Here is a 27,564-nt window from a genome sequence, read left to right as displayed (position 1 = left end):
ATTGCATGCATTTATTTATCCTTATGTGTACATGGTTACAAGTGTGCATCTATGGAGGTGTGCACACCACATTACACATGAAGATGTCAGAGTACTTGTGAGTCAGCTCTCTCTTCATCATGTAAATCCAAGAATTGAACTCCTATCACCAAGCTTGGAGGGAGGCCCTCTCACTGACTGAGATGGCTCAGTGGCTCTGATAATATTTTTGGTTTGTTTGTTTGTTTTTTGAGACAGTATTTCTTTGTGTAGCTTTGCGCCTTTCCTAGATCTCACTCTGTAGACCAAGCTGGCCTCAAACTCACAAAGATCTGCCTGCCTCTGCCTCCAAAGTGCTAATAATATGTTTTTAAAATAATGTGTTTATGAGGTGTAGATAGCACATTTTTGTGAGTCTAGCACTATGACCCTGGAACAAGAGGTTTTAAATTTGAGGACATATTGCGCTGCTACATAATGAGTCTATGTTTCCATAAGCAAAAAAACAAACAACAAACAAAATACCTTAAATTAATTATTCCTTTTATGACCTGTGTATATCAAGTATCTCTGATTAAAGTATAATTGTTTCATTATCATAAAGGCATGCTCAGTTATTTAACCTAGGTCTCCATTATCAAAATTATGATTTGAAGTATGAATAAGGTCATGCAAATTTGAAGAGTGGAAAGGAAAATGTGGACAATTTGTAAGGAAACAAATCAAAAGTGAAAGGAAAAGTATTGGCTCAGGGCAAAAGGCTGCCTCTAGAAAGAGAGGAGACAGATGTGGCATATAGGAAAATGACAGTTTATAAAGGTACAAGGGGAAACCTGTGTCAGGGAGAGGTGTTTAATTTTATTTGGGCATGTTTATTAGGTGAGCCACATAGAATTTTGACTTCAATATTTTGATAGCTGGACCTTGATAGTCAGCCTCAAGAGGAAGAAGTGGCCAAATAAGGGAATAGACCTTGGTGGCTAGCTTTAGGAATGTCATCTAATAATTTATAGGAAGGCAGAGGCAATGAAGAAAAGGGCAAGGCCTGCCAGAGCCATGTTTGCCATGTCTGGGTATCCACAATCCTTTCAGAAAGTATAGCAGCAGAAATTTAGAAAATTTATTGCAGCATCAAGGGTCCACTCACATGTAATTCATTAGGGATGTCTATACCTGGCAAGGTGGTTCACACCTGTACTCCTAGAACTTGGGAGGTAGAATTATGAGAGTCTTGAACATGAGACCACTCTGGGCAACATATGAAGACTTACCATAAACAACAAAGAGAATCAAATGACTCCCCAAATTAAAAAAAAAATCAAACTAAACAAATGGTAATTTTTAATTTCTCTCTGATTATAAGCAGTTCAAGATTATGAAATCAGAACTTTCTACAGTATAATAGAATTCTACTAAAATAGAATGCAAGGACAGGGCTATTAGTTCATTAGGACAAGGCTTGTCTACCCCATGGCCTTAAGATCAGTCTTAACATTATAAAAATAAAATAAAATATACTGCAGAATTATTTATTAATGTGAAAAAACCTTCCCTGTGGAGATGATATGCCCCAGATAAGGTGTTCATAACTAATCATCATACAGATACAAGCAGATTCAACTTGATGACCCATGAGTTTTACTGGGGTTACTGAAATATGAGTGAAGGGTAGCTTACAGAACCAGAAATGACTCAAAAACAGCTGCATTGCCAAGGCCCACCCAGCATTGGTAACAGCTCACAAAAGCATAGAACTGGAGTACACTGCACAGCCTATACAAATTGTGTATAGCCAAGCAGCGCAACAGATTAGAGAGTGTTTTTACCAAGTGACTCAGTTGATCTAAACCTCTTCCAGGGAGCTGGGCTGCTGTTAGCTTCTTCCAGACAGCTGGTTCATTCTTGAAATCTTCTAATTTTGCATCTAGGCTTGTTTGAGTATCTTCTTTACAGCTTGCCTGGTCTGAGAATGATTCATCAGCTTGGCTTGTTTACTTGGGAGCAAGGTGCTCATTGAATCTGATCAGTTTCAGGGACTTCCTGAAGCTATTTAGAGTTCTTTACCTTCCTGCTAAAGGAGCTTTCCTGCAGGATGGAATATTTCAACTTTGGATGAACTTTCACACAATAAATTCCAATAGAGTTTTGCAGAACTGGTGTGACACCCTTGATAACCATTAACTAAATAAAAACCCACTTCTTATTAAAAGTTATTCATGGTTATGGTGAATATGAGTGACCCCAGACTTTTAATAGCTGTGAATCTTGTTAAGGCTGATTTTTCACAAGGAATATAAAACACTCAGTATTAAAACAAAGGAATTATTTGGGAACTGTTTCTGGAAGCTCTAATGTGTGCCATGCTTGAGTGTCCTATCACCAACCCCGACATGAGGCTTTGGTTATTTGCTTTTGCTATTGCTTTTAAAGCAGATCTTTCATTTTTGTTGTTAATTCTGTACTAACACTTGACTCTTGAAAGTAGGAATTTTCTTTTATGTATAACCCTCATTTTTAAATTGCAATCTCTAATTTTATAAATTAGTAAAATGGGAGATTTCAAACAAGAAAAAAATGTTTATTTTTTGTAACTTAACAATTTAAAAAATAATAGTAATGGAGAATGCTACAAATTCTTAATTTGAGTCAGATTGATTAACAGTTAAGAATTGGAAATACTACAAAATAACTTAGTGTGTTGTAAATATTCAAACACTCAACCAATGTTACTCTTTTATCCATGTTTCTTATGTTCTTTTTAAATTTAAAATAAACTAACTTTATTTTCCTAACTTCAGATACATTAGAAATTATTTTATCTGTTCTGTTTTCTCAAGTATATTAAACTGAAATAGTATTTTGAAAATGTCATACACATACTGTATAGCATTAATTTCAAATATGAAAGAACAATTGTGTATTGTAAGAAAAGGGTAGTTGTAAATTTAACATTAGTAACTCTCTGCAGCAATTCAGACTCAGTAAAAATAAGTTAATTTCATTTTTTAATTCTATGACTTATATATTACATCAACATACATTCCTCATATTTCCTTATGCATTTAGGGGCTACAGCAAATATAAAATGCAACACTTTTCATAAGGAAGATGGTTACTGATGCTTCCCTGTGAATGCACATGAGAGAAATAGAACTACTTCTCAATGATTAAATATATTCTCTAATTATTCTACTTTTCAAGAAAGAGAATGCAGCATCCCCTTACTACAACCACACTTAACCGTCAATCCCAGGAACGACAAATATAAAGTTGGAGATTTGTTGAAATTTTCTTGCCAACAAGGACACAGAGTAGGACCAGATTCAGTGCAATGCTACCACTTTGGATGGTCTCCTAGTTTCCCAAAATGTAAAGGTCAGTATCTGTTTTACATTTGGTGAATGAAAGTCAGAAGTTTATTTTCCTTCCCCTAATATCCTCTAGTCTTACATTGTGTCCACAGTCTTAAACATATCCAGATATTTAGACAGCCATAATGAAGCTGCAGGTTGTGTGGCTAATGCACAGTCACTTATTTACAAGCTAAACTCCAGACTAGTTTAAAATATGTTATTAATGTGTTTAAAGATGCAGACATGATGACTGAGAGTACAAAGACATCTCTCGTTTTTGTCTGTATTGCCATTTATTCTGGTATTTTTTATAGCATAAGCATTTCCTCACATTGCATTGAGAATGTGTAAACTGTACGAAATCAGATTCTGATGAATTCATTAGCATTTATTAAAAAGTTAAAACATATTAATCAGAGATGTTTTCTACACTGCCAACAATTTTTACAAATTGATAGCTGTATGTTTTAAAATACTTTGAGAGCGTGAAAGTCACTATGATTGACACAACTACAATTGCTGACTGGTTGTTCTGCATTTTCAAGGTTTCAGGTTTACCAAACATTGTACCACCTTTAATATGCTTTCAATGCTATTTCAACAGACATGTTACAAACTGTGAAATGTGAGTCTAGTTAAAACACTATTGACTTAGTAAACTGTTATAAAAAGTGAGATGGTAAATAAATTCTTAAAAGATTTTTCATCAACTACATTTTTAGACTATGAGATGGACATTTTCATTTATAGTTACATAATATTTCCACAATAGGTCAAGTAGAATCATGTGATCAACCTCCTGAACTTCTCAATGGAGAAGTTAAGGGAACAAAGAAAGACGAATACAGCCATGGTGAAGTGGTGGAATATGATTGCAAGCCTAGATTTCTCCTGAAGGGACCTAATAAGATCCAGTGTATTGATGGGAAGTGGACAACCTTGCCGATGTGTGTCGGTAATTAGTGTTCATACTTAAACACTGCTTTGTATCTCACGTGATGCTTTAATCATAAATACACATTTGTGAAACATCTTTCTGCAGAGGAGGAGAGAACATGTGGAGACATTCCTAAACTTGAGCATGGCTCTGTCCACCTTTTTGTCCCTCCTTACCATCATGGAGAGTCAGTGGAGTTCAGCTGCACAGAAAACTCCACAATGATTGGACATGGGTCAGTTTCATGCATTAGTGGAAGGTGGACCCAGCTTCCTCAGTGTGTTGGTAAGAAAGTTATGTGCCCCAGATTTATACTTAATGAAGTATAATATTTTTATTGCAGAAATATTTCCATATATATATATTTAGTTAGAAATCATCTTGGATGAATCTAGTCTTAAATAATATGAATCCAAACTTTTTTTTTTTATAATTTAATGTGTGTTTACAGAAGAATGAGAATTATTAATATAATCTATAAAAGGTTGTTTACCTCAAGTTAAATCTAGTTGTTGTTTATGAATTTTCATGTGACTAAATGTAAATAATAATACTCAAGAAGATATCACAAAGTTACAAAATACCATTGCTGTTATTACATGGCACTCTGTTATTGTTGTAAAATGGCAAGAAAGAGGCCTTGGCAGGTGGGACCAAGGTTTCCCACAACAGGTGAGTGGGACATGCTGTGGCCTTGCAAACACAGCAGGGTGTGGCCAAGGGTGCATGGCAGAAAGCCACTCACACCATGCAGATGTGGCATCCACATGGCAAGTTTTATTAGTGGAGGAAGGGAGGGAGAAGAAGAAAAGGAGAAACGGGAAGAAAAGGAAAGGAGGAAGCCGTGCTACCTCATGGCGAGAGAGGAAGGGAGAGAAGGGGGAGCAGTTTCCTCTTAAAGAGGACTTTACATAAGATGACTTTATTACCCCCTCCTCACGTCCAGTTTGCTCATGTAGATCTCATCCATTTCTCTGTCGTTGAGTGATTTCCTGTGTCTTTCTTAGGGTCCTCTTTACTAGGTAGCCTCCCTGGAGTTGTGAGTAGCACTCTAGTCATCCTTTGTTTTACATCTATTATCCACCTATGAGTGAGACATAACATGTTTGTCTTTCTGAGTCTGGATTACCTCACTCAGGATGATTTTATCTAGACCAATCCATTTGCCTGCAAGCCTCATGATGTCATTGTTTTTCTCTGCTGAGTAGTACTCCATTGTGTATATGTACCACATTTTATTTATCCATTCTTCAGTTGAAGGGCATCTAGGTTGTTTCCAGGTTCTGCCTATTACAAATAATGCTGCTATGAACATAGCTGAGCATGTGCTCTAGAGGTATGATTGAGGATAAAAAGAAAAAAAAAAAGATGACTTCAGTATGCTGGGCAGGTCCCCAAGGGGTGGGTCTGAATGCTAACACTCTCCTTCCATATCATGGAAAGCTAAGAAATCTAGTATGGAAAGCACCCTTTTCCTACTCTCCCAGAACTTTCATTATAGTTCTGTCCACTCTACATGCTGCAAGCTGAAGTCAGTGCGATGAGGATGAGACCCGAGGTCCTCTCATTGGCTATAGCATTCAGCTATACCAAAAAGTCTGGGGTTAGGTGGACCACAGTATCCTGTGGGTAATTTCACTCTGCAATAACTCTCCTGTTCTTCTGGTGACTGAATTTAATGAGAAGTTAAAATCATCTCGGTACCTACATTTACTTTTTTCTGAAACTGGGGTTTTTCTTATAATGTTCCTGGGTCATTACTTCAGAATGGTCCTTGATACCCAGAATTTACTCTTAATTGGGGTTTTAGTATTGGTTAATACCAGAGAAACATGGAGCTCCTTTAGAAAAGGAACTTATACCTCTGTTGTTTAGTAATATGTTCTCCATACACAGAAGACTGACCAATTCATAAACAGTTTGCCATGTAAATCAGTGCTTCCACAATTAATCATTACATTTTTGCTAAGCAAACACATTACCTTCAGTACTTTAAAGCCTATTCACATGACTGTTTTACAAATGTTTAAAAAATAATTTTATATGGGTGAAAAGTCAGGTATACCAGGAATGAAAACAATTCTCCATTCTGTTACAAAATTATGTTTTATTATTTGTTCTGATTTCTGAGTTTTACTCTAATGGTTGATCTGCCTGTAGTGACCTTCATATGACCCTCTTCAGTTATCATAAGCTGTGCTACAACATTAAACTTACAGTAAAAACATTTTATCCTGACACTATACATTCTTATCCTTCTCCATATCTTTAGCTTTCTCTTGACAAATAAGAGATTCTTATGAAACAAATCAATCACACAGTCACTATGCCCCCATGACTATTAGTGTTTCTTCACTTACCTTTATAACTTTTGTCTTCCTGTGAACCAATATTAAGGATGGGACTAATTCTCAGGTGTCTTGAATTCTTGAATTACTCTGGTCAATATTTTAAGTATTGTTTTAGATGCATGTTATATTACTTTGACTATTCATTTACTTTTATTTACTCTATCCATACATATTTCACTCTACATTTCAGATTATTCACAAATGTTATTTAGGACCTATACTGAAATTTTGTATTCAAAAAGAATTCTCATCTTCAGTTAGTAATTATAAAACATAACACATTAAAAGGTGTATATATATTCCCTTACTTAAGTCATAACACAACCAAACTGTTTTATTATTATGACACAGTATTGTTTATATTATAGGATGATCTAGCATCGGAAATAACTTCTTACAGACTCTTATGAAGGGAATATAAAGGAAAGAGATGATGATTACAAGCGTATAATATTTTATACAAATTCTCCCCTGAAACAATTGTTTCATACACAATATATCTAGATACTATTTTTAATAACACATCTACCAAAAAGGATATTCAGACTAGCAAACTTCTTATCATCTATCTGCTCATGTTTGAATTTTAATATTTTTAACATTATGGACTAGAATCAAGATAACAGCAGAGCAACAAATTTGGTCATTTCATAATAATTTCCTATGTAGAGCATCTGAGACACTGATTTCCTATGTACTTGCAGTTGCAAGTACACAAATCACTTTATAACAAAATCTCTCTGAGATGTATAGCTATTTTGATACAGCAGCTAGCTCACTTCTTGTCATTGTTTTTATTTTTCCTGGAATTATTTTCACATAGAAACAGATCAACTGGAGAAGTGTAAAGCACCAATGTTAACTGGTGTGGACAGAATTCAACCCAATAAGAAAGAATTTAATCATAATGTTAGCATGGATTACAAATGTAGAGGAAAGAAGGTGTATAAACACTCAACCTGCATCAATGGAAGGTGGGATCCTGAGCCAACCTGTAGAGGTAAGCTCTTGTTTGCATGGTCTTCTAGTCATTATTTCTAGTCCTTTCTCACCTGTGTTACTAGTAGCTTTGAGTTCTTAAAGCACAGTGATTTTTCTTCAGAATTTCTTATGTGATTCCTACATTTTTATCATTTTTACTTCTCCCTCTTCTACTTGAACAGCTCTTGTGCCCCAGTTCATGACCTCTTCTGTGCACACACACACACACACACATATATATACATATATAATATATATATGTATATATATATATATTATATATGTATATATAAATTCAGTCTCATGAGGCCATTTGCTGTTTCTCCTATGGATATGCGATTAGGACTAAGAACTTGAGATTGGATAACCTATTTGTTGGCTCACCCATTCCTACAGAAGACTGATTCTTCTATTATAAATAGCCATTAATTGACTGTTGTACTTCATCTAGGGGAGTAGTTTTCAACTTTCCTAATGCTGTGACCCTTTAATACAGTCATTCATGTTGTAATGACCACTAAACATAAAATTGTTTTCATGACTACTCCATAACTGTATGTTGATACTGTTATGAATCATAATGTAAATATCTCTGTTTTCTGAAGGTCTTAAGTGACTCCAATGAAAAGGTCATTTGACCTTTAAAGTGTCATATCCCACAGGTTGAGAAATTCTGGTGTAGGGGAAGGGTCTTGTAACACTTTCCCTATCCATGTTGACGTGTCAACTAGTACTGCCATCATGCAGGTCTTCTTTAGGTGACCATGCTTTTAAGATTTCATGGATTTGCTACCCTATCATATGTGAAAACACTGTAACATAACAGAAATCTTGAAGAATTGCTTTTTATAGAGAAGATGATGTAGAAATTACTATTACCTTTGTTAGTGACCTGTAGTTTAAAACATACATGCAAACTTCATCAACATGTATTTGCCACTGTATCGTAATGGTCCCTTACTCTTAGAGTTCCATTACATCTAATTATTTTGTCACAATGAATGTGATGTGCCCTTCCTATGCCTATGTTTAATCATCATGCATTTCTGTATGATTGTGTGTACTATCAAGTTAATAACTTATTTATTCTTGTAACAATCAATCTGTTTTCTTAGAAAATTCTGAATCATATGATACCTCCAATCCCACACAAATAGGCAAGGAGTTCATTCCACTATTTTTGCTTCCCTGTTTGTATTTGTCACTGTTATTTTGGATGCTTACCTCACTCAATGTTTTAAACTATTTCTTAAAGATTAAAATTCACTAAAGTATTTCCATGCCATTTAGAATCAACCTATTGTGTAACAGGAATCTTAAAGGTACTTGTTAATAAAATCAAACCTGAGGCCAGGTTATTGGGGTGAATGCTGGAAGATCAGAGAAGCAGAAAAAGACACAGCTATCTCACCTTGCTAGTTCCTCAGGTGATCCTGTTTCCTCAGGCTGGAAGCTTCTGAGTCCTCCTCCACATGAATCTCAGCTGAACTGTGTTGCTCCAAAGCCTGAATGCTTCTTCAGCCAAATGCTTAACTAACTACATGCTTTACTTCTTAGTTCCTAGTCCTCATGTCTTATATACCTTTCTCTTTCTGTCCCCACTCCTTGGGATTTAAGGCTGGGTTTCTGGGATTAAAGGCACGGCTTTCTGGAATTAAAGGCGTGGGTCACCATGCTTAGCTGTTTCTAAAGTGGCCTTGAATTCGGAGATCCAATAGCTCTGCCTCCCAAGTGCTGGGATTAAAGGCGTTTACCACTACCACCCAACTTCTGCTATAGCTTACTCTTCCCATTTTCTAGCCACCATTTTTGGCTTTGTTCTAGTGGTTGTCTGTTCTCTGACCCCAGATTTGTTTATTTCGGGGAACACACAATATTTCAGGGAATACAATACCCAGCACATTATTGCATGCATTGTAATGGAGAATGCACATGTCATTCTCTAGTTGTCTCGGATTTTATCATGTCTGATATCATTTTGATTACAGTACAAAGTAAGGTGGCAATTCTTTTTCTTTTCTGTATGGCTAGCTAGTTGTTCAAAGAATGTTGAGAAATATATGTACTACACAAACATTCATTTCTTTCTAGTTCTTCTACTATACTTGAGCATAAATAAAAAATTATATTAATAATCACTAATAAAGCACACTGTCATGTTATGAGTCAAAGAGATGAATCTGAGGTGTCTTGATTTTGTAGTGACTTACACAAAATTTTTTAAAATTATGTTAATGCCAGTACTAACCATTTGTTATCCTGGATGCATACCATCAGTTTTCATGTCTCTAACCAGTTAAAGACAGTAGGATATCCAGGGTAATTCAAATTTTGGATAACATACTTTGAACCATTTGTGAACATACTCCATACTCTGACCAGAAGTCAATGCCAAATTATTTATCAAATTGTGATGGTTAATATTTATTGTTTACTTAAAAGAATCTACAGTCACTTAGGAAAAACACCTCTAAGTGTAACTGAGAGAACATTTCTAGTTTGGGTTAACCTCGGTGAGAAGATTCACTATAAATGTAGGTGGCACCAAATTATGGGTAGGGTCCTTGGAATAAATGAAAAGGAAAGGAAGCCAAGGACCAGCACTAGTTTCTCTGTGTGTTCTGACGACAGATACAGTATGAGTAGCTGCCCCACCCTTGGGCTGCCTTGACTTCCCTGCATGATGAGCGAAATTAAACCCTTACTTTCTCCTTTTCTCAAGGGGCTTTGGTCAGATATTCTGCCATAGCAATGAGAATTGTCACTTATATATTAACTAAATGAAAATATGACTTCCATTGGTAAACTATCTCAGGATTTTTCATCTAATCCAACAGATTACCTCATAGGTCTCCATACACAGATCTAGAGAAATCTCCATGTAACCTTAATTATATATTTCAGCATATAATTAGTTTAAAACATCATAAAGGCTAGAAGTAATTGAAATAAGTCATATAAAAATACTGCAAACTGCTTTAGAAAACAATGAATGAGAAGAATTTAAGGGAGGACAAGAATAGATATTAAATTGCTATACAAGCTGAAAAGTATAACATATACATAATTATTATGTGATCATAATTAGTTTACTGTTTAATGAAAATCATTATTTCAATAATTTAAGATACTGTATTTAGTCAAGAAATCTGATTTCCAATGTTTTATACGAGCAGAGGAAGAATCCTGCCCTCCTCCACCACAGATTCCAAATGCCCAAGTGATGGAAACCACAGTGAAATACCAGGATGGAGAAAAAGTATCTGTTCTTTGTCAAAACAATTACATAATACAGGACACAGAAGCAATGCTGTGCAAAGATGGAAGGTGGCAGTCATTACCACGCTGCATTGGTCAGTAGCTATGACTTATTTTACAATGAGAATTCTGGTGTAGGGGAGGATATTGAAAAATGAGGGCATGCCATAATACTGTGGAGACATAATCCAAACAGTTTGTTTTTATTTTCCAATGTAAAATTTTATCTAGGCTTCACTCTTTCATTTGTGTTCTTCATGTAGTGAAAATTCCATGTTCCCAGCCCCCTGAGATAGACCACGGATCTATTAAGTTACCCAGATCATCAGAAGAAAGGACAGACAGAGTGGACTCCAGAATTCATGAACACGGCACTACATTCAGCTATGTTTGTGATGATGGCTTTAGGATGGCTGAGGAACACGGGGTAACCTGTGACATGGGAAAGTGGAGTGCTCCACCTCACTGTGTCGGTGAGAACAACATGAAAATTCAGTTCTGGTTTTATAACAAGTCTTTAACAATAATCTACTCTCATGAAAACCAGGAAAAAGAATGATTTAGATTGGCACATACAATTGTTAATCTATTAACCATAAATTTCCATTTCCATAATTCAATTTATCCTGCTCTTGTTAATTGTATTGATTGTCTTGAAATACATTTTATACTTGATTTTCTCTTCTTAAATATAATGCATAGTCTACTAACTTCACCTGCTCATGTGAGTTGCATTGTTTCATTTGTCACCAGGTGTTAAACTCCTCAGTGTCTTTTACCCACAATGTGTGGCACCTGTAATATATGGGATGTTTCCTGAGATTAGTATTTCTTTTTTTTTTAATTTCATTTGCCACTCATGATTTTTTAGATATTTTGTTGTCAAGTTCTTCCTTAGTGCGGAAGCAGTTTAGCAGGTGCAAGTCAACAGAAGGTGGTCTTAGGAAGCACTGTCCACCTCTTCTGTGATGGCACATCTTCCTTGTTAACATTTCCTTCTGGTACAACTACACATAGAACTGACACATACGAGTGAGTTTCTGAATTAGTGCAATGTGGAATCATTTCACTCTGTTCCTCTCATCGTGTTATTTTCAGGACTTCCTTGTGGACCTCCACCTGCAATCCATCATGGGATTGTGTCTCATGAGCTGGACATTTACCCACATGGAGAAGAGCTGGCATACAGTTGTGCTGAAGGCTTTGGAATTAATGGATCAGCACTGATTAAATGTGTAGGAGGAAAGTGGTCCCAGCCACCCGCTTGCATAAGTATAGTTTTATTTTCATTCTTTGTGTAATAGATTATCTAACTCAAGATATATGTGGCACAAATAAGAAAGTATGCTATAAATCTAGCATATCAGAAGGTTTTACTAGATGCTGGCAGACAAACACAGTACTGGTAAAACATAGTTATACTTCATTTTTACTTTATGTGTTCTGAGCTATCAGCATCCTCAGACTTCTAGAAAACACTGGTTCTGTTCAAGAGGTCATTACTACAGTGATGGTTTTAGCAGCAATGTCACCACAACTACATATGCTCTAATGTTTTTAAATAATAACCATAATTCATTCACATTTGGTGAACCTAAAAATAGAAATATGCCATAGTTTCACATGAGATAAAAAATTCAAAGCAAAATGAAAATATCTCAATAATTATAACTATCAGTATTCTATATCCCATGTCATTCCTGTCTTATTATTTTTATAAAGTTGGAACAATTCAATGTAACTAAGTCAAATGGGAAACCTATTCTATTTATTGGTCTCTATGGACCTAAATATTCCTTCCTACATTGCATATCCTACAATTTCCTACAAACAAAACCCTGTTTATTCTTTTTCTTTCAGTAACAGATTGTGACAATTTACCCAGGTTTGAAAATGCCATACCCAAAGAAGAGGAAAAATATTCATATAGGTCAGGTGAACAAGTGACATTCACGTGTGCACCTTCTTATCATATGATTGGGTCCAACACTGTGACGTGTGTTAACCGCAATTGGATTGGAGAGGTGGTATGCAAAGGTAGTTTGATGCAATTTCAACACGTATTTATCATAGTTTCAGAGGACTGATAAAAAAAGGTCTAGCAAAATTTAAAAGTGGGCAAAAGTTAGATTTTAAAAGCAAGATGAAATTTGTTTATTTTTAAAATAAAAGCACTGATGGCTAATAGTGTAATGATCTTCAGAGTATGGTTCCATGGCCAGCATCGTCATTATCTTTTCACCAAATATTATAAATGTAAATTAATACTAAGGAACTTATTCTAAAGATCTTAAATAGAAAAAACTTCTGGATGTGAGACTGTGAGTCATCTATAATGTCCTTAGGGATTCTGGGCAAACTCAGTTTGAAAACCATTGCTGTAGGCTATAAACATTTGTAAATACGTTGTTAAATAATCACCTTTCAACTGAGGTCTTGTTTATATAACATTTTCCTGATCAGTTACAACATTAGGATATTTTGTTTGTTATAATATTAGAATATTCTGTTTGATCTTCATTTTCTAATACCTATGTTATTCTTGAACAATATTCTCCTCCTTATGTTGAAAACAGGTTTTTTCTCACTTAATATATCCTGATTATGTTTTCTCTTCTGTCTATTCCTCCCAGTTCCTCCCCACCTCATGTTCCATCTGCACAAATTCCCTTTCAATTTTCATCAGAAAAGAAACAGCCTTCTAAGGAATAATAAAACAAAACAAACACATTGGAATGGGAGAAAATAAACAATCTGAGAGGAAAGAGCTGAAAAAAAGACAAGACGCTGAGAGAGACTACAAGCCCCACTCATTCCCACACTCAGCAATCCCATGAAAGCACCAAACTGGAAACCATAATATATATGCAAAGGACCTGTAGGATCCTAAAAGAGAGAAGGAACATATAAATGAAATAAAGTGAAACCAAAAACAAAACAGAAAAAGAAAATGGAATTAAAAAAAAAAGAAAGCCCTAACAAGACATTATGAGGCAAAGAACCTCCAAAGATGTCTTTGAGTTTATTTTATGCAGCCTGCCCTTGAGTAGATTGTTTCTCATGTGATACTTGCTTGCAGAACTCTAAATTTTTATTTGCCAGTGGTTATCAATTGGAGAATGCTTCTAGGTTAGGGATGTGGGTGTGTGGCACCTGCTCCTTTTAGCTCTAGAACCCCATCTGGTGCAGGCCCATCCAAGCTTTTGAATGCTGACTCACTCTCTGTGAGTTCATATGTGCATCAATCTTGTTTGTTTAGAAGGCCTTACTTTCATGGTGTCCTCTATCTCTTCTGGTTCTTACATTCTTTCCACCTCCTCTTCTGCATGGGTCTTTGAGCCACATAGGGAGAAATTTGATGGAGTCATTCTATGACAAATCTTGGAGTGTTCAAAGGTTTCTACATAATGTCTTTATTTGGGTCTCTGTATTTGTTCCCAACTGCAGCAGGACAAAGCTTCCCTGATGACAGCTGAGCAAGGCACTGATCTAAGAGTATAAAAGAATGGAGTCCTTTTATCTCTGTGTTTTTTTTGTTTGTTTGTTTTTAGAGTCATATTTGGTTTCACAATAGTATTAAGTGTCAGGGTTATCTAGTCTCAAGTTCTTGATCACACAAGCAGTGTCAGATGTGGGGTTACATCTCACGGAGGAGTTCTTAATTTATATTTGAAAATCTGTGGTCAATCCAACAAGTTTGGTGTCTCCATTTTCCTGTCATAAGTTGCAGGCAGAACACCATTGTAGATCAAGGGTGTGTGGATGGGTTGGTGTTTATGTTTCTACTTTGGTAGTCTGCAAAGTACCTTCCTTTACCAAAGATGCTAGCCTATATGTAGGCACCAGTTCGACTTTGCTGTGTTCAGTGAGTTGTGAAGGTATTGTCTATCACAATGTGTCCTTGCCTCCAGTTGGTGTAAAACAACCTATAGTCTTGCCAAAAGCCTGGGTGTTTTGGAAGTTCTCATGTGACATCTTTGGCCAAGAATTCAATTATGTGTAACCCCACCTTGGTACTAGAATCTTCATTTGATTAACAAGAGTTGTCCATTGGGGCTCTGTCTCCCTACATTTTTGGTTATTTCATGTATGTTGTCTTCATATATGTTTGTATTTTAGGAAGTTTCTACTTTATTATGTTTCTATAATATCCCTCCTATGATGCTTAGTTTTAGTTGTACTTTCATGTGTTCGGTTCCTTGCCTTGCCTTCCCTATTCCATAATTATCTATACTATTTCCCTATGCTATGGAGAATACTCCCTCCCCTGGTCTTTGGCTGTACACCTAACCTCTGTTGGTCCAAGGGTTGTAGCCTGACTATCACTGACTTAACAGCTAGTATCCATATAAGCAAATGTACATCATATATGTTTTTCTGTGTCTGGATTCCCTCACTGAGACTGACTTTTATCGAGTTACATCAATTTACCTGTGAATTTCATGAGTTAATTTGTGTGTGCATGTATAAATATACCATATTTACTTTATCTATTCATCTGTGGAAAAATACATTTAGAAATTTATGTGTTGACTGGATAATTAAGATGAACAAATAGGCAATGATACTTTCTTTTGCTCCTTAGACAATTCTTGTGTGGATCCACCACTTGTGAAAAATGCTACTATAGTAACAAGGTCCATGGATAAGTATCCACCCAAAGCAAGAGTACGATATGAATGTCATAAATCTTTTGAACTATTTGGGGAAGTAGAAGTGATGTGTCAAAATGGGGTTTGGACAGAGCCACCAAAATGCAAAGGTAGGGCATCATATTTCCCAATGTTTGCTTGATAATGCAATTTGGTTAATGTACATTAGTGAAGATAAAGTAAAATAATTCTTATAAGAAGCATTTTTCTAATTTTCTTTTTCCTTTTAAAATTGAAAATAGATTCTTCTGTCATACAATACATCTCTACTGCAATTTCCCCTTCCTCCATTTCTCCCAAGTCCCCTCCCCCTTACATATCCACTCTCCTCCAGATTCACTCGCTCAGCATTTCCCTTCAGAAATGAACAGGCCTTCAAGAGACAACAACCAAACAGGGGACAAAACAAAATACAATAAACAAGGCAACCCCCTTCATATTCAGGCTACACAATGTAACTCAATAGATGGGAAAGAGTCCGAAGAACAGGCAAAAGAGTTAGAGAACACCCCTTTTATGTTGGAGTCCTAGAAAAACACTAAGCTAAAAGCCATAATATATATGCAGAGCACCTGCTGCAGACCCCTGTAGGCTTGTTTGCTGCTTCAGTCTCTGAGAGCCCATGTGAGCCATGCTGAGTGATTCAGTTGATTCATGTTCTCCTGGTGTCCTCCATCCCCTTTCACTCCTGCAATCTTTCCTCCCCCTCTTCTGTGGGGTTCCCCAATCTCCAATATAGGATCCAATCGACACCCCCAGTTTAGGACTCCTCACAATGTCTGACTATCGGTCATTGCACCCACTCCCATCTGCTCCTGGAGGAAGCCTCTCTGATGATGACTAGACAAGGCACTAATCCTATTACTCTGGGCTATCCAGTATTTGTTTCTTGGTGAGTCACCGCCATCTAGTAATGGTTTAGCCATTGAATGATAGGCTCACCACCAAAACAATAAGAAAATGAAAATAAAATGATACTGATAAAGTTTAAATTCTTTTGGTGAATTTAATGAAGAATTGTGGTGGCAATTTTTCAGCCAAGTTTCTATCCAATTAGAGGAACAATTATCACTAAGGAAAAATTCATCACTTCAAATATTAAGCCACTTGTTTATTGAATATTAAACGGATAAAATACATTTATATGAGGCTTGAGAAAAAATTTTCAAAATATTTACTTTGAAATATAAATGAGTATTGTAATAGAATATCTTCACATAGTAAAATACAAAGTCTTCTTTGTTAGATTTCCTCATTTCTTTTTTAAAAACTTTTTATTGATTCCTTGTGAATTTCACATGGTGCATACTGATCCCAATCTTCTCATTGTCTCCTTGCTTCTGCCTTCTGCCCTGTCAACCTCCCCTGAAAAACAAAATTTAAAAGTAAATCCCTAAACCAAAACCAAAACCAAACCAAAAAAATCTCAGCATTGAAGCTGTAGTGTGGTCCAGTGAGTCACATAGTATACCCTTTCGTCCATACATCTTTACCTGTAAGTGTTAATCACAATGAGTCATTGATCTGGTTCAAGGCCACTGGCTTCTGCTAATCTGTTGATACTGGGTCCTTACTGGGACTCCTCTTGGATATTCTATTTATGCGCATATCATCTTGTAGCTTTGGATTTGCGGGTTTGACCCCTTCACACTCTCCAACAGTTCATAGGTGAGGTGGATGTTGGGGTGGGCTACTTTGTAGTCCTGGTTCTGGGTCTGGGTGATAGCTGGGTTGGTCAGCCTGCCAGATTTCCCTCATCATCAACCCCATGGCAAGCTCTCCAGCATTGTCCTGCCTATCTCACCCAATGTAGCAGACATCAGGGAGCAGGGCCAGTTTTCCTGCTCTCACATCCTAGGTTCTGGCTCACATGCACTCACACCACCAGGATCAGCTCTACTGTTTTGCCCAAGAGAGGTGCAGTGCCCACTCTCTGGATTGTTGTCATTGGAAAGAGACAGGGACAGATTCTCGGTTCTCATGCCTCTAATCTGGCTTATTTCCCTTACCCTTGTGACTCTTTGGCATTTGAGGCCTTAGACTTTTGCTACGCTATTGATCTTGGGCCCTCATTATTGGGACTCTTTGTAGATCTCCTGTTGTTGCCCTGTGTGATGGAGATTCTACAAATTTGGATCCACAAAACTGGCCCTTTCATGTGCTCAAGCAGTTCATACATGGGTGAATGTTGGGGTGGGCCAACTTGTAGTCCTGTGTCTGGGCTTGGGTGGTAGCTGGATTTGTCAGCTAGCCAGCTCCCCTTCACCCTCACCACCATGGAGAGCTCTCCAGCACTGCCTCAGCTAGCTCACCCAATTCTGCAGGCATCAAATGATGGGGCCAGTTCTCTTCTCACTCCCTCAGGGCCAGCTCACTTGTAGCCACACCGTCAGGGCCAGATCTACTGTGGGTACAAGGTGCAGAGTCCACTCTCCCAAGTGCAGCAGCTTGTGAGGGGCAGGGCCAGCCCTCCCACTCTCATGCACCCAAAGGCAGTTCTTCCTCCTGATGCACATGGCAAGGTATGAGGGAATGGAGGACATTTTTTCCATACCATGCCACTACTTGACAGAAGGAGGGCTAGCTCTCCTACACTCATGCCCTAGGGGCTGCCACAAGCCAAAAAATATATAAAGTAGGATTTCAGCTGATTATGACAAAGCTAATACCTGGAAGAAGCCAAGGGCCCCCCAGAGGTCAAGCTGGGGCTCAAGGAGCCTTGGTGATATTTGGCTTTTGATTATCAGCCGTTTTCTGCTATGAGTTTCTTGTGTGCTATTGTAGCTTTTCAATCATTTATTGGGCAGCATTTCCCCTCTGCTAAAGAAATATTAAGATAACCTGAGTTGACAGCTATGCACAGCCAGAACAAGTCTCCCTGTAATTATCATCATTGGCAGCATCCAGCCAGGTCCATCCCCAGATGGAGGAAAGTACCTTATCAGGGATACTCTGTACTCTCTCTCTAAGAATAGACTTAAGCATCCAGACTACCCATTTGAGAAAGCCTGGCAGATGTGCCATTAAGCTTAACTTCCTCCTTTCCCAAATCTTCCTCTAGTTCCAGATCTCACTTTAACTATCACCTGAGGCATCTAGCTGTACACAGGTTGCCTAACAACTGAGCACACTTTCCCCCACCCTGCAGAAAAAATGGCAGATACCTTGGACAGATAGGAGCCACAGGAAAAAAAAGAAGGCAGGTTTATTTTCTCCTATTGACCTAGCAACTTATAGATTCTTAATATTTTCTACCAATCACATTTAAGACCATAGTTGAGCACATAAGATCCCTCTTCTTAGATATTACCCAGAGTTAGCCTCTAGTTAATTCATTTCCCCATTAGTCACTTCCCTTTTGGGTTGCAAATGATAATTAACAATGATTTCCCCTCCATGTGATTCTTATTACCTTTCCTTTTGACCCTGGAAGCCTGGCTTTGCACTGCCAAGGGATTACTGCTTATAAGTGTATTTACACTGGGACTCCCAGGTTATGGGAGGACAGAGAAAATTTGGAAGAATAAATGACTAGAGTGAGAGAGAGCTCCAAGTGCTGAGATTCTATTTCCTGCAAAAAGTCCTTGCTGTTAGTAGTTCTATCTCCTGAGCCCATGGCATACATAATATTAAAGCTGGTCTCTCTAATATTATACAAGAATGGGCCAGCTCACACAAGCCCCAACCAAGGAAGTCAGCTCTACTGTGCTGCCCTGGCCAGGTGCAGGAACCACTCTACAGCTGGTGAGGGCCAGGGCCAGAACTCCCACTCTAATGACCCAAGTACCAGCTCTCCTGACTGCCACATGTGATAAGGGGCAAGCAGGAATGATGGTTTCCTTTAAAAAAATCATTCATTTTATATACCAACCACAGATTCCCCTCTTATCCCTCCTCCCACTCGCCCCCACCAGGTCCCTCCCCTAACCCACCTCCCCTTTCCCTTCTCCAAAAGGGAGTCAGCAAAGCCTGGTACATTAGGCTGAGGCAGGGGCAAGCTCCTACCCCCTGCATAAAGGATGAGTAAGGCCTCCAACCATAGGTAATAGGCTCCAGAATGCCAGCTCATGCATCAGGGATATTCTTACATGTTGAATTCAAAATATTGGAGTTTTCACCAGGCAGTGTCTGCATGCCTTTAATCCCAGCACTTGGGAGGCAGAGGCAGGGGGATCTCTGTGAGTTTGAGGCCAGCCTGGTCTAGAAAGTGATTTCTAAGAAAGGCTACAGAGCTTCACAGAGAAACCCTGACTAAAAAACAAAAATAACAAACACACACACACACACACACACACACACACACACACACACACACACAAAGAGGTATTTTCTGTGAGTACATGTGGACACTTAGTTTACAAGAACAGAAATTTCCCAAATTACCTCAATAAGACATTTACTATTGAATGTCAACTATATATTGCCTATGCAGAAATTTACATCATATCTACAAAGAAATTTAGAATGCCTAGTCTACCACTAAAATTTCAGTATTCAGATCACTTGCATGTAAAACAATTCCTAGTATGTTTGATATATCTCTTCTTTTGTTAATTTGTGTTTGTGTTCTGTGATTATCGGTCATATTTCTCCTTGATTTGGAGGAATAGTTCTCAAAAGTTTTATTTTGATATTCATCTTTTGTTGGTTTTGAGTACGCAATTTGAGTATGCTATCTCTAATAATTTCCTAACCACCTATCACTGAAGTCACCCTAGAATTGTGTTTGCCATCCTTAGTAATGCTGACATTTTATATTTCAAAGGAAAAGTAAAAACTGTACTTACCTTTAAAATCTATTTATGGTTCCCATTTTCCATGTTTTTCTTAAAGATTCCCTTAGCATTTCCTGTTATACATATTGAGCCCCATTTTCTAATGCTAGATTTCATCTAAAAAATAAACATAATTTTATGAGCAGAAAGATCATCTAGTATATACTCTCATTTTATTGGTTACATTTCTTGTAAAGTCTAATTTTTATTTTTATTGGTACTATTCTTTATGAGAAACTATGTTGGACATAATCCTCTATCTTCTTTAATCTGGTAATGTTTTCATTACTGTCATTACTGGAAAGTCTAGCACCACAGGACATAGAACTCAAGGCAGACATTTATTTCCTTTCACTTTCTATGGCCTCCATGTTGGGAGATGGAAAGTCACTTTCTTTTGGATCTTGATCCAGTGCAGCTGGTGATTTTATAAAGATGTTGTTTTTCAAGATGTTTTCTTTAAGCAGCTTCAATGCATGTATCTGCATGAACTTCATGGGACTTGTCCTGTTTGAGTGTACTTAGCTCTTAAATATGCACATGCATGCCTTATGCCCAACCTTTTTTATTTTCCTTCAGGCTAAGACATTTTCTTTGAATCTTGAACACTTTTTTTTTTCATTCTAAACAATGTTGGAGTTCAGTTCAGTTTCATGATGATCCTGTTGAGACATTACTCAACAGAACATATCATCAGTATTTGATTCTCATCTTTTCCTGTGCCCTCACCAGTACAATCAGCAGTCCAGAAGGAAAACAAATATCACACAGCATTGTGCACTCAGATGACTCCTGAATCTAACTAGAATCATCAATACCTTCTCTGTTCCTATATTGTTTACAAAAAAATATTATGTTCATGAATTCCAGATGTACCTAACAAGAATGGCATATACATGCCTGTACTTACTTTACCCACATCATGGATCCAGAAAGCCTCTTTTGCATGCTGTAACTTTAAAAGCTTTAAATTGTTGTCTACAAATATGTGATGCTAAAAAATGGTAATGAAGAACAGGAATATATAGAGCAAAAAAAAAAATACTCTGGTGTCTTCAAAACAATGAAACACTGCCTGTCTACACTGGAGTCTCTGTGCTCAGGAGCTGTTAAGACATTGACTAGCACTGGAAGGCTTCAGAGCAGACATGCTTGTTCCAGTTACATGAGCACTTTAGGTGAGAAGGAAAGAGGAACGTGTAATTCTCTGTTTAAATGACTGAAATTTCTTCTAGTAATCATTTCTGCACCCAGAAATCACTGAAGTCTTGATATTGTGTTTAGCACTGTACTTTCATTGGTTCTGTTTAAGTCTGTACTTTGATTTGATCTCTCAAACATTCAAATGTTGTGTTCTTAGATTCTACAGGGAAATGTGGGCCTCCTCCACCTATTGACAATGGAGACATCACCTCCTTCCCATTGTCAGTATATGCACCATTATCTTCAGTTGAATATCAGTGCCAGTTCTTGTACCAACTGCAGGGCAACAAGAAGATAACATGTAGAAATGGAGAGTGGTCAGAGCCACCAAAATGTTTACGTAAGTACCTCATTCGCATAGATCACAGGAGATTCAGTTTCATGATATGGACATTTTTCTGTTAATAACATTCACAGACTAAAAGTACTCTTTTGCTTAGTGTTTCATTGCCAAATATCTGTTTGTGAGGAAAGCATGATTGTTAGATTTTTTTATATAAAAATAGTTGACAAATATAATTATGCACGTTACTCTTTATTATTGAGTTTTGCTAACATGCCTTTATGTCTATAAAACATGGTACCAGCATGATATTTCTATACCCATTGTCTCAACAGTGCTCTTTTTCTTCAAAAAGACACCATAACCTTGGCAACTCTTATAAAGCATTTAACTGGGGATTGATTACAGTTCCAAATGTGTAGCCCGTTATCAGCATTGCAGGCAGGAAGCATGGTGGGACACAGTAGACATGGTGGTGGGAAAATAGCCTAGAGTTCTTCTGGCTCTGAAGGCTGTAGGAAGCTATGGCCACTGGGCCTGGCTTGGGCTTTTGAAACCTTAAAGCCTAGCTCCAGAGACACACTTCTAACAAGGCTACACCTACTCCAACAAGGCTACAGCCCAAATCCTTTTCAAGTAGAACCACTCCCTGATAAATAACCAATATATACATATATATATGCCTATGGAGGCTGTCTTAGTTAACGTTTCTATTGCTGTGATGAAACACTATGACCAAAAAGAAGTTTGGGAGAAAGGGATTTTTTTGGCTTTTACTTCCATATTGCTGCTCATTATCAAAGAAAATCAGCACAGGAACTCAAAGTGGACAGGATCCTGGAGGCATGGAACAGTGCTGCTTTCTGGCTTGCTTTTCATGGATTGTTAAGCCTGCTTTCTTATAATATCCAGGACTGCCAGCCCAGGGATGGCACCAACCATTCTGCTTCCTCCCCCATTGATCACTAGTTGAAAAAAGACCTATCAGCTGGCTCTAATGGAGGCATTTCCTCAACTGAGACTCCTTCCTCTCTGAAGAATGTAGTTTGTGTCAAGTGTCCAATTAACACACACGCAAAAAACCAGCTAGTACAAAGGCCATTCTTATTCAAATCACTTCATCTGTATGTATCTTGCAGTTATTAAATTCAGTGTCCGTTATATATGCTCTTCTTCCTTTAGAAAAACAAACTAAGTTTTATTAATCACTGTCAGGCATTCAAGACAAACTTTAGTTGTTTTTCCCACTGTGTGAGAAAGACCACAAGGGACTTGTATTCCTGTGTTGGGCAGATTTCACTCAACGTTCTTCAATGCCATTTTCTAACTAAAATAATAAAAATTACCTATAATGTCTGAACTATATTTCACATAAGGATATAACACATTGTCTTTATATATTCATTAATTGATGGGAACTGAGACAGTTATCCTATCTTAGTTTCTGTGACAAGCTATGTGCAATAAAATTATACCCTTTTCATACACTAAACATTGTTTATAGTTTCCTTTACCTGTACTCCTCCCAGTTCTTTCCCATATCCCCTCCACTCCAGATCAACTCCCTCTGTGTCTCTCATTAGAAAAGAAAAACCTTCTAGGAGATAAAAACCAAACATGAAAAAATAAAATATAAGATGAAGCGAAAACTATGATACAGATGTTGGACATGGCAACCTAACAGGAACAAAGGAGTCCCAGGAGCAGGCAAAAGAGTCAGAGACCTGCTCATTCTAACAGCTAAGAGTCCCGTAAAAATACTAAGCTGACAGCTATAACATATATGCAGAGGACATGGTTTAGACCCATGCAGCCCTGTGCTTGCTGCTTTAGTCTCTATGAGCTTGTATGACCTTGCTAAGTTGATTCTCAGGATCTTGTTTTCCTGGTGTCCACCATATCCTCTTACTCTTAGAATTTTTTCCACCTCCTTTTCTGTGGGATTCCCTGAGATCCAAGAGGAGGAATCTGATGCAGACCTTCAGTTTAAATTCTCTTTCTACATAATGTAGAGAGTGGGTGTCTGTATCTGTTCCTATCTAGTGCTGGAGGAAGGCTTTCTGATGATGTCCACAGTCAATTTTAGGGGCATTTTACATACAGCAAGGCAAAGGCAGCTGTACATACCTTTTATGGCATTTGATGCTTCTGCTGTACTCTCTTGTATGCTTAAGCTGTTCAGTCAATCTTTTTATCTTGAAGATACACACAGTTTTGTCATGTTTTCTCTGTATCTATTAAAATGATCACTTATCATTCATCCAATTGATGTAATGAAGTACATCTTTAATAAATATGGACTGAATTATCCTTTCTCTCCTGGGAGGCAATAAAGTTGATACTGGTGGACCATCTCTAAGCATTCCCACAGAAATGTTTTTAAAAGCTTAAATCAACTTTAAGAAACTGGAAGACAAATCACCTATTCAGTTCATCTGGCCATTTGTTGAGCGATCTTGTTTACTTCAGTTTAAAGTTTTCTAAATCTTTGTAAATTCTAAGTATTAGCCCCTTGTCTCAGGTGTTGATGGTTAAGATTTTCTCCTGGTCTGTAAGCTGGGTTTTCTCTGCTAAGTGTGCCCTTTGCTGTACAGAAACTGGGCTTTCAAGTCGTTCCACCTGTTGATACTTGGTGTTAGTTTCTGCACTTCTGGTGTTCTATTCAAAAAGTTGCCCACTCCAGTATCTTGAAGTGGAAACCCTATGTTTTATTCTAAAACTTTCAGTTTTTCAACTATTCTTTAAGGTCTCTGATCTGATCTGAATGGATTTTTGTACAAGGCGAAAGACAAGAGTCTAATTTCATTCTTCTATGGTTAGAAATCCTGTTTTGCCAGCAACTTTTGTCAATAGGCTGGATCTCTTTCCTGCACATATTTTCATATTCTTCCTCCAAAATGGGTGATCATAGCTGGTCTTCAATTCCCGGCCTTTAATCTATCTGTGTATATTTATGCCAGTATTAGTCTCTCTTCATCTCTATAACGCTGGATTAAAAATTGAGTTCTGACATTTGGATTCCCCCACTAGTGTTTTTTCTATTTAGCATTGCATTTAGCTCTTTTGTGGTTTGGTAAGATTTCTGATATTTTTTGTAAGCCTTTAGAATATAGCATTGGAATTTTCTTTAAACTGAAAATTAATTATTATTGTATATCTATTTTAAAAACACTAATTCTGAAATATCTGAAACAAATTTTTGTTTTGTTTTATTCAAGAAAAGTTTTTCTGTGTAGCTTGGCTGTCCTGGTACTCACCAGGCTGGCCTCATAATCACAGTGATCCTTCTGACTCTGCCTCCTGAATGCGAGGATTGCAGGCATGAGCCACCATTGCCCAGCTCTGAAACAAATTTTTAAGAGAATTTTGCACGTATATTTGACTTTTCTCTATTCTTAATTTTTGTATCTTCTGTTCTTGTATCATTTGTATGTACTTAATTTTCATGTTGGTAGCTATGTTTCATTTTTGAGTGTTGCTCTCTCCAGAGAATATTTTGTTAGCTAGCTATGTCAGATATGCATTCATTCAGTTTTAAACTATTTTAGGCTTTTCTTTTTGTTGTTGTTGATTGGTTGGTTGGTTGTTTGATTGGTTGATTGGTTAACACCCAGTTGATACATCTCAATGAACTTCTAAAGAGCTAGAATTGCCATTTGGAATAGTCACAATTTTGCTTCTAATGACATTTTCAGACCTATTTTTATTGAAAATTACACAGCTGTTAATTTCCAATTCTTAGATCAGAATCTGCTTCAAAGTGTATCTTTTCCATAAATTTTTTTCACTTACATTCCCCATTGTCTTTCTTTACTTCTTTAATTATTTTTTCGGTGTTCCCTTGGAAATAATTATATTTTAAAATAATTTTTAAAAAAAACCTCTCCAACCAATCTTTTATTTGCGTCAGTACATTTGGAGTCTGTTACTAGCGGAGTAATGGAACATTGGAAGAATCTTGCTGCCTTCCATTTTTTCATAATTCTTGTGGTTTTTGCACATCTGCTTGATCAATTTTCTATACTCTATATTTGGTGACTTTCTTGGTAAGAAGCTCTTTACTGGAGATGTATCTTGGTCTATAGTGCAGGAGTGAATTCCATGTAGCACCTATGGGTTATTTGCCTGTAATTAACACCTTTGGACACAATGTGAACTACTGTTTCTGTAAATTATACTGAAAGTGGGACACTTATCAGTTCAAGTTGGGTGATAGAGACAGCTCAGGGTGCAGGGTGCTTGTTGTGTCAAGACTCCTACAGTGCGTGTGGTAGCTCATAGAAGATGAGGCAGGTTTTCTCAGAAACTGTGATTGGCAGATCTGCTACTTGCAAGAGTTATTCAGCAAAGGGAGGTCAGTAGGATTCTCCTCTGACTAGACAGTGGTGTGACACCAGATGCTGCAATGGGAGATGCAGTTATGGGAATTTGCCACCCACTCTGTAGCCCTTTGTCCCAACCTCTACAGTAATGTATGTGATCAGATGTGCTGTGGGGCAGGATGGCAGCACTATGGGAATTGGTTGGAGACAACATGAACTTGGACATTATGTCCTCTTGCTTTTCTAGCAATTTAAGAAAGGACAGGGGACAGTGTTGTAGTTGATGAAGCTGCTTTCTAAGCAGGTTAGTCACTTATCCAGTGTGGTCATTTCATAGATTTATTTTTTAAACTATAAAAATTAAATCTTTGATACAATAATCACTATTCATAGTTACAATCTTGTGAGTGAATAATTAACAGTATGAAGGTGGTTATGATTTGGCTTTTAAAGAACAATCTTTTTCAGTATAGTCACCTCACTGAATATTAGTTCTGAATATCATGTTCATGTCAACGTTCAAATTTTACCTTTGCCCAACCAATACCTAAATCAAAGCAAACAACCACGAATGTCCTGAAATACAAGTGTCTTGTTTCATTGATATTAGGAATCCTTTTTGAAATATAACTATCACATTAAAAACATTGTTTTGATGCCAATTCCTATTCAATATTAACTAATTCTATGTGCTTGTTTAATATAAATTTTTAAAAACTTTGAGAAATAATACTTGAATGCTGAGTCTCTGTAGGTTTATGTATTAATAAATGTTTGGTAATTTTTCTTTCAGATGCATGTGTAATAGTAGATGAAATCATGGAAAGACATAACATAACTTTCAAATGGAGAGAAGACCAAAAGCTATATTCTCAATCAGGGGATAATGTTGAATTTAAGTGTAAATCTGGATATAAACTGATAGAAAAATCACCTCCATTACGTACAAAGTGCATTGATGGTCGCATCAATTATCCCAGTTGCTCAAAAATACATTATTGGTACAACGGATGAATGAACCTTTGTTTAGAAATGTGCATGAATATTAATATTATAGTTTCAAAATTTTATGTTTGAAGTATTGTTTAACTCATTTCTTCTCATAAGTATAAAATAGTGTTGATGTATAGTGATTAATTTGGAGCCTGAGAGACTACTGCCTCAAATGCAAAGTAGTGCACTCAGAACTCCTAAAGCAGAATGGGCTGTGTGCTAGCACAGTAATCAATGGTAATAAAATAGATGCAATTATTCCAGTGTCATTTTCTATCTGTCACTTTTCAAAAGCTCTCCATTCTTCCTTAATACATTTTGATCTAAGACTCTTGATTATTGGTGGACAGAAGAAACATTTTTTTCATCTTCAGATTAGTATTTATCTAACAAATATGTAATAATCAAACTGTCATACCTAACATTACCTATGAATATAAATAATAGCTAAATACTACTTTTGTATTAATAAACAAA

At 37.0% G+C, this 27,564-nt stretch overlaps 1 protein-coding gene across 1 annotated transcript; it reads left to right on the top strand.

Annotated features, from left to right (window-relative positions):
* Nucleotides 1-3,176: 3,176 nt before the first annotated feature.
* Nucleotides 3,177-27,343, top strand: LOC118575235 (complement factor H-like; the record flags this gene model as incomplete). Its single annotated transcript, XM_036175873.1, has 11 exons — nt 3,177-3,354; nt 4,105-4,287; nt 4,375-4,554; nt 7,444-7,620; nt 10,778-10,954; nt 11,123-11,332; nt 11,958-12,131; nt 12,720-12,896; nt 15,445-15,621; nt 21,647-21,829; nt 26,888-27,343. Coding segments are annotated over 11 exons (2,037 nt in total), but the record flags the coding sequence as incomplete, so codon positions are not given.
* Between the last annotated feature and the right edge of the window lie 221 nt (nt 27,344-27,564).

Source organism: Onychomys torridus, unplaced genomic scaffold (assembly GCF_903995425.1).
Source record: "Onychomys torridus unplaced genomic scaffold, mOncTor1.1, whole genome shotgun sequence".
Taxonomy (NCBI): Eukaryota; Metazoa; Chordata; class Mammalia; order Rodentia; family Cricetidae; genus Onychomys; species Onychomys torridus.
The sequence above is the reverse complement of the archived record's forward strand: the minus strand, read 5'-3'. Positions and strand labels throughout refer to the sequence as shown.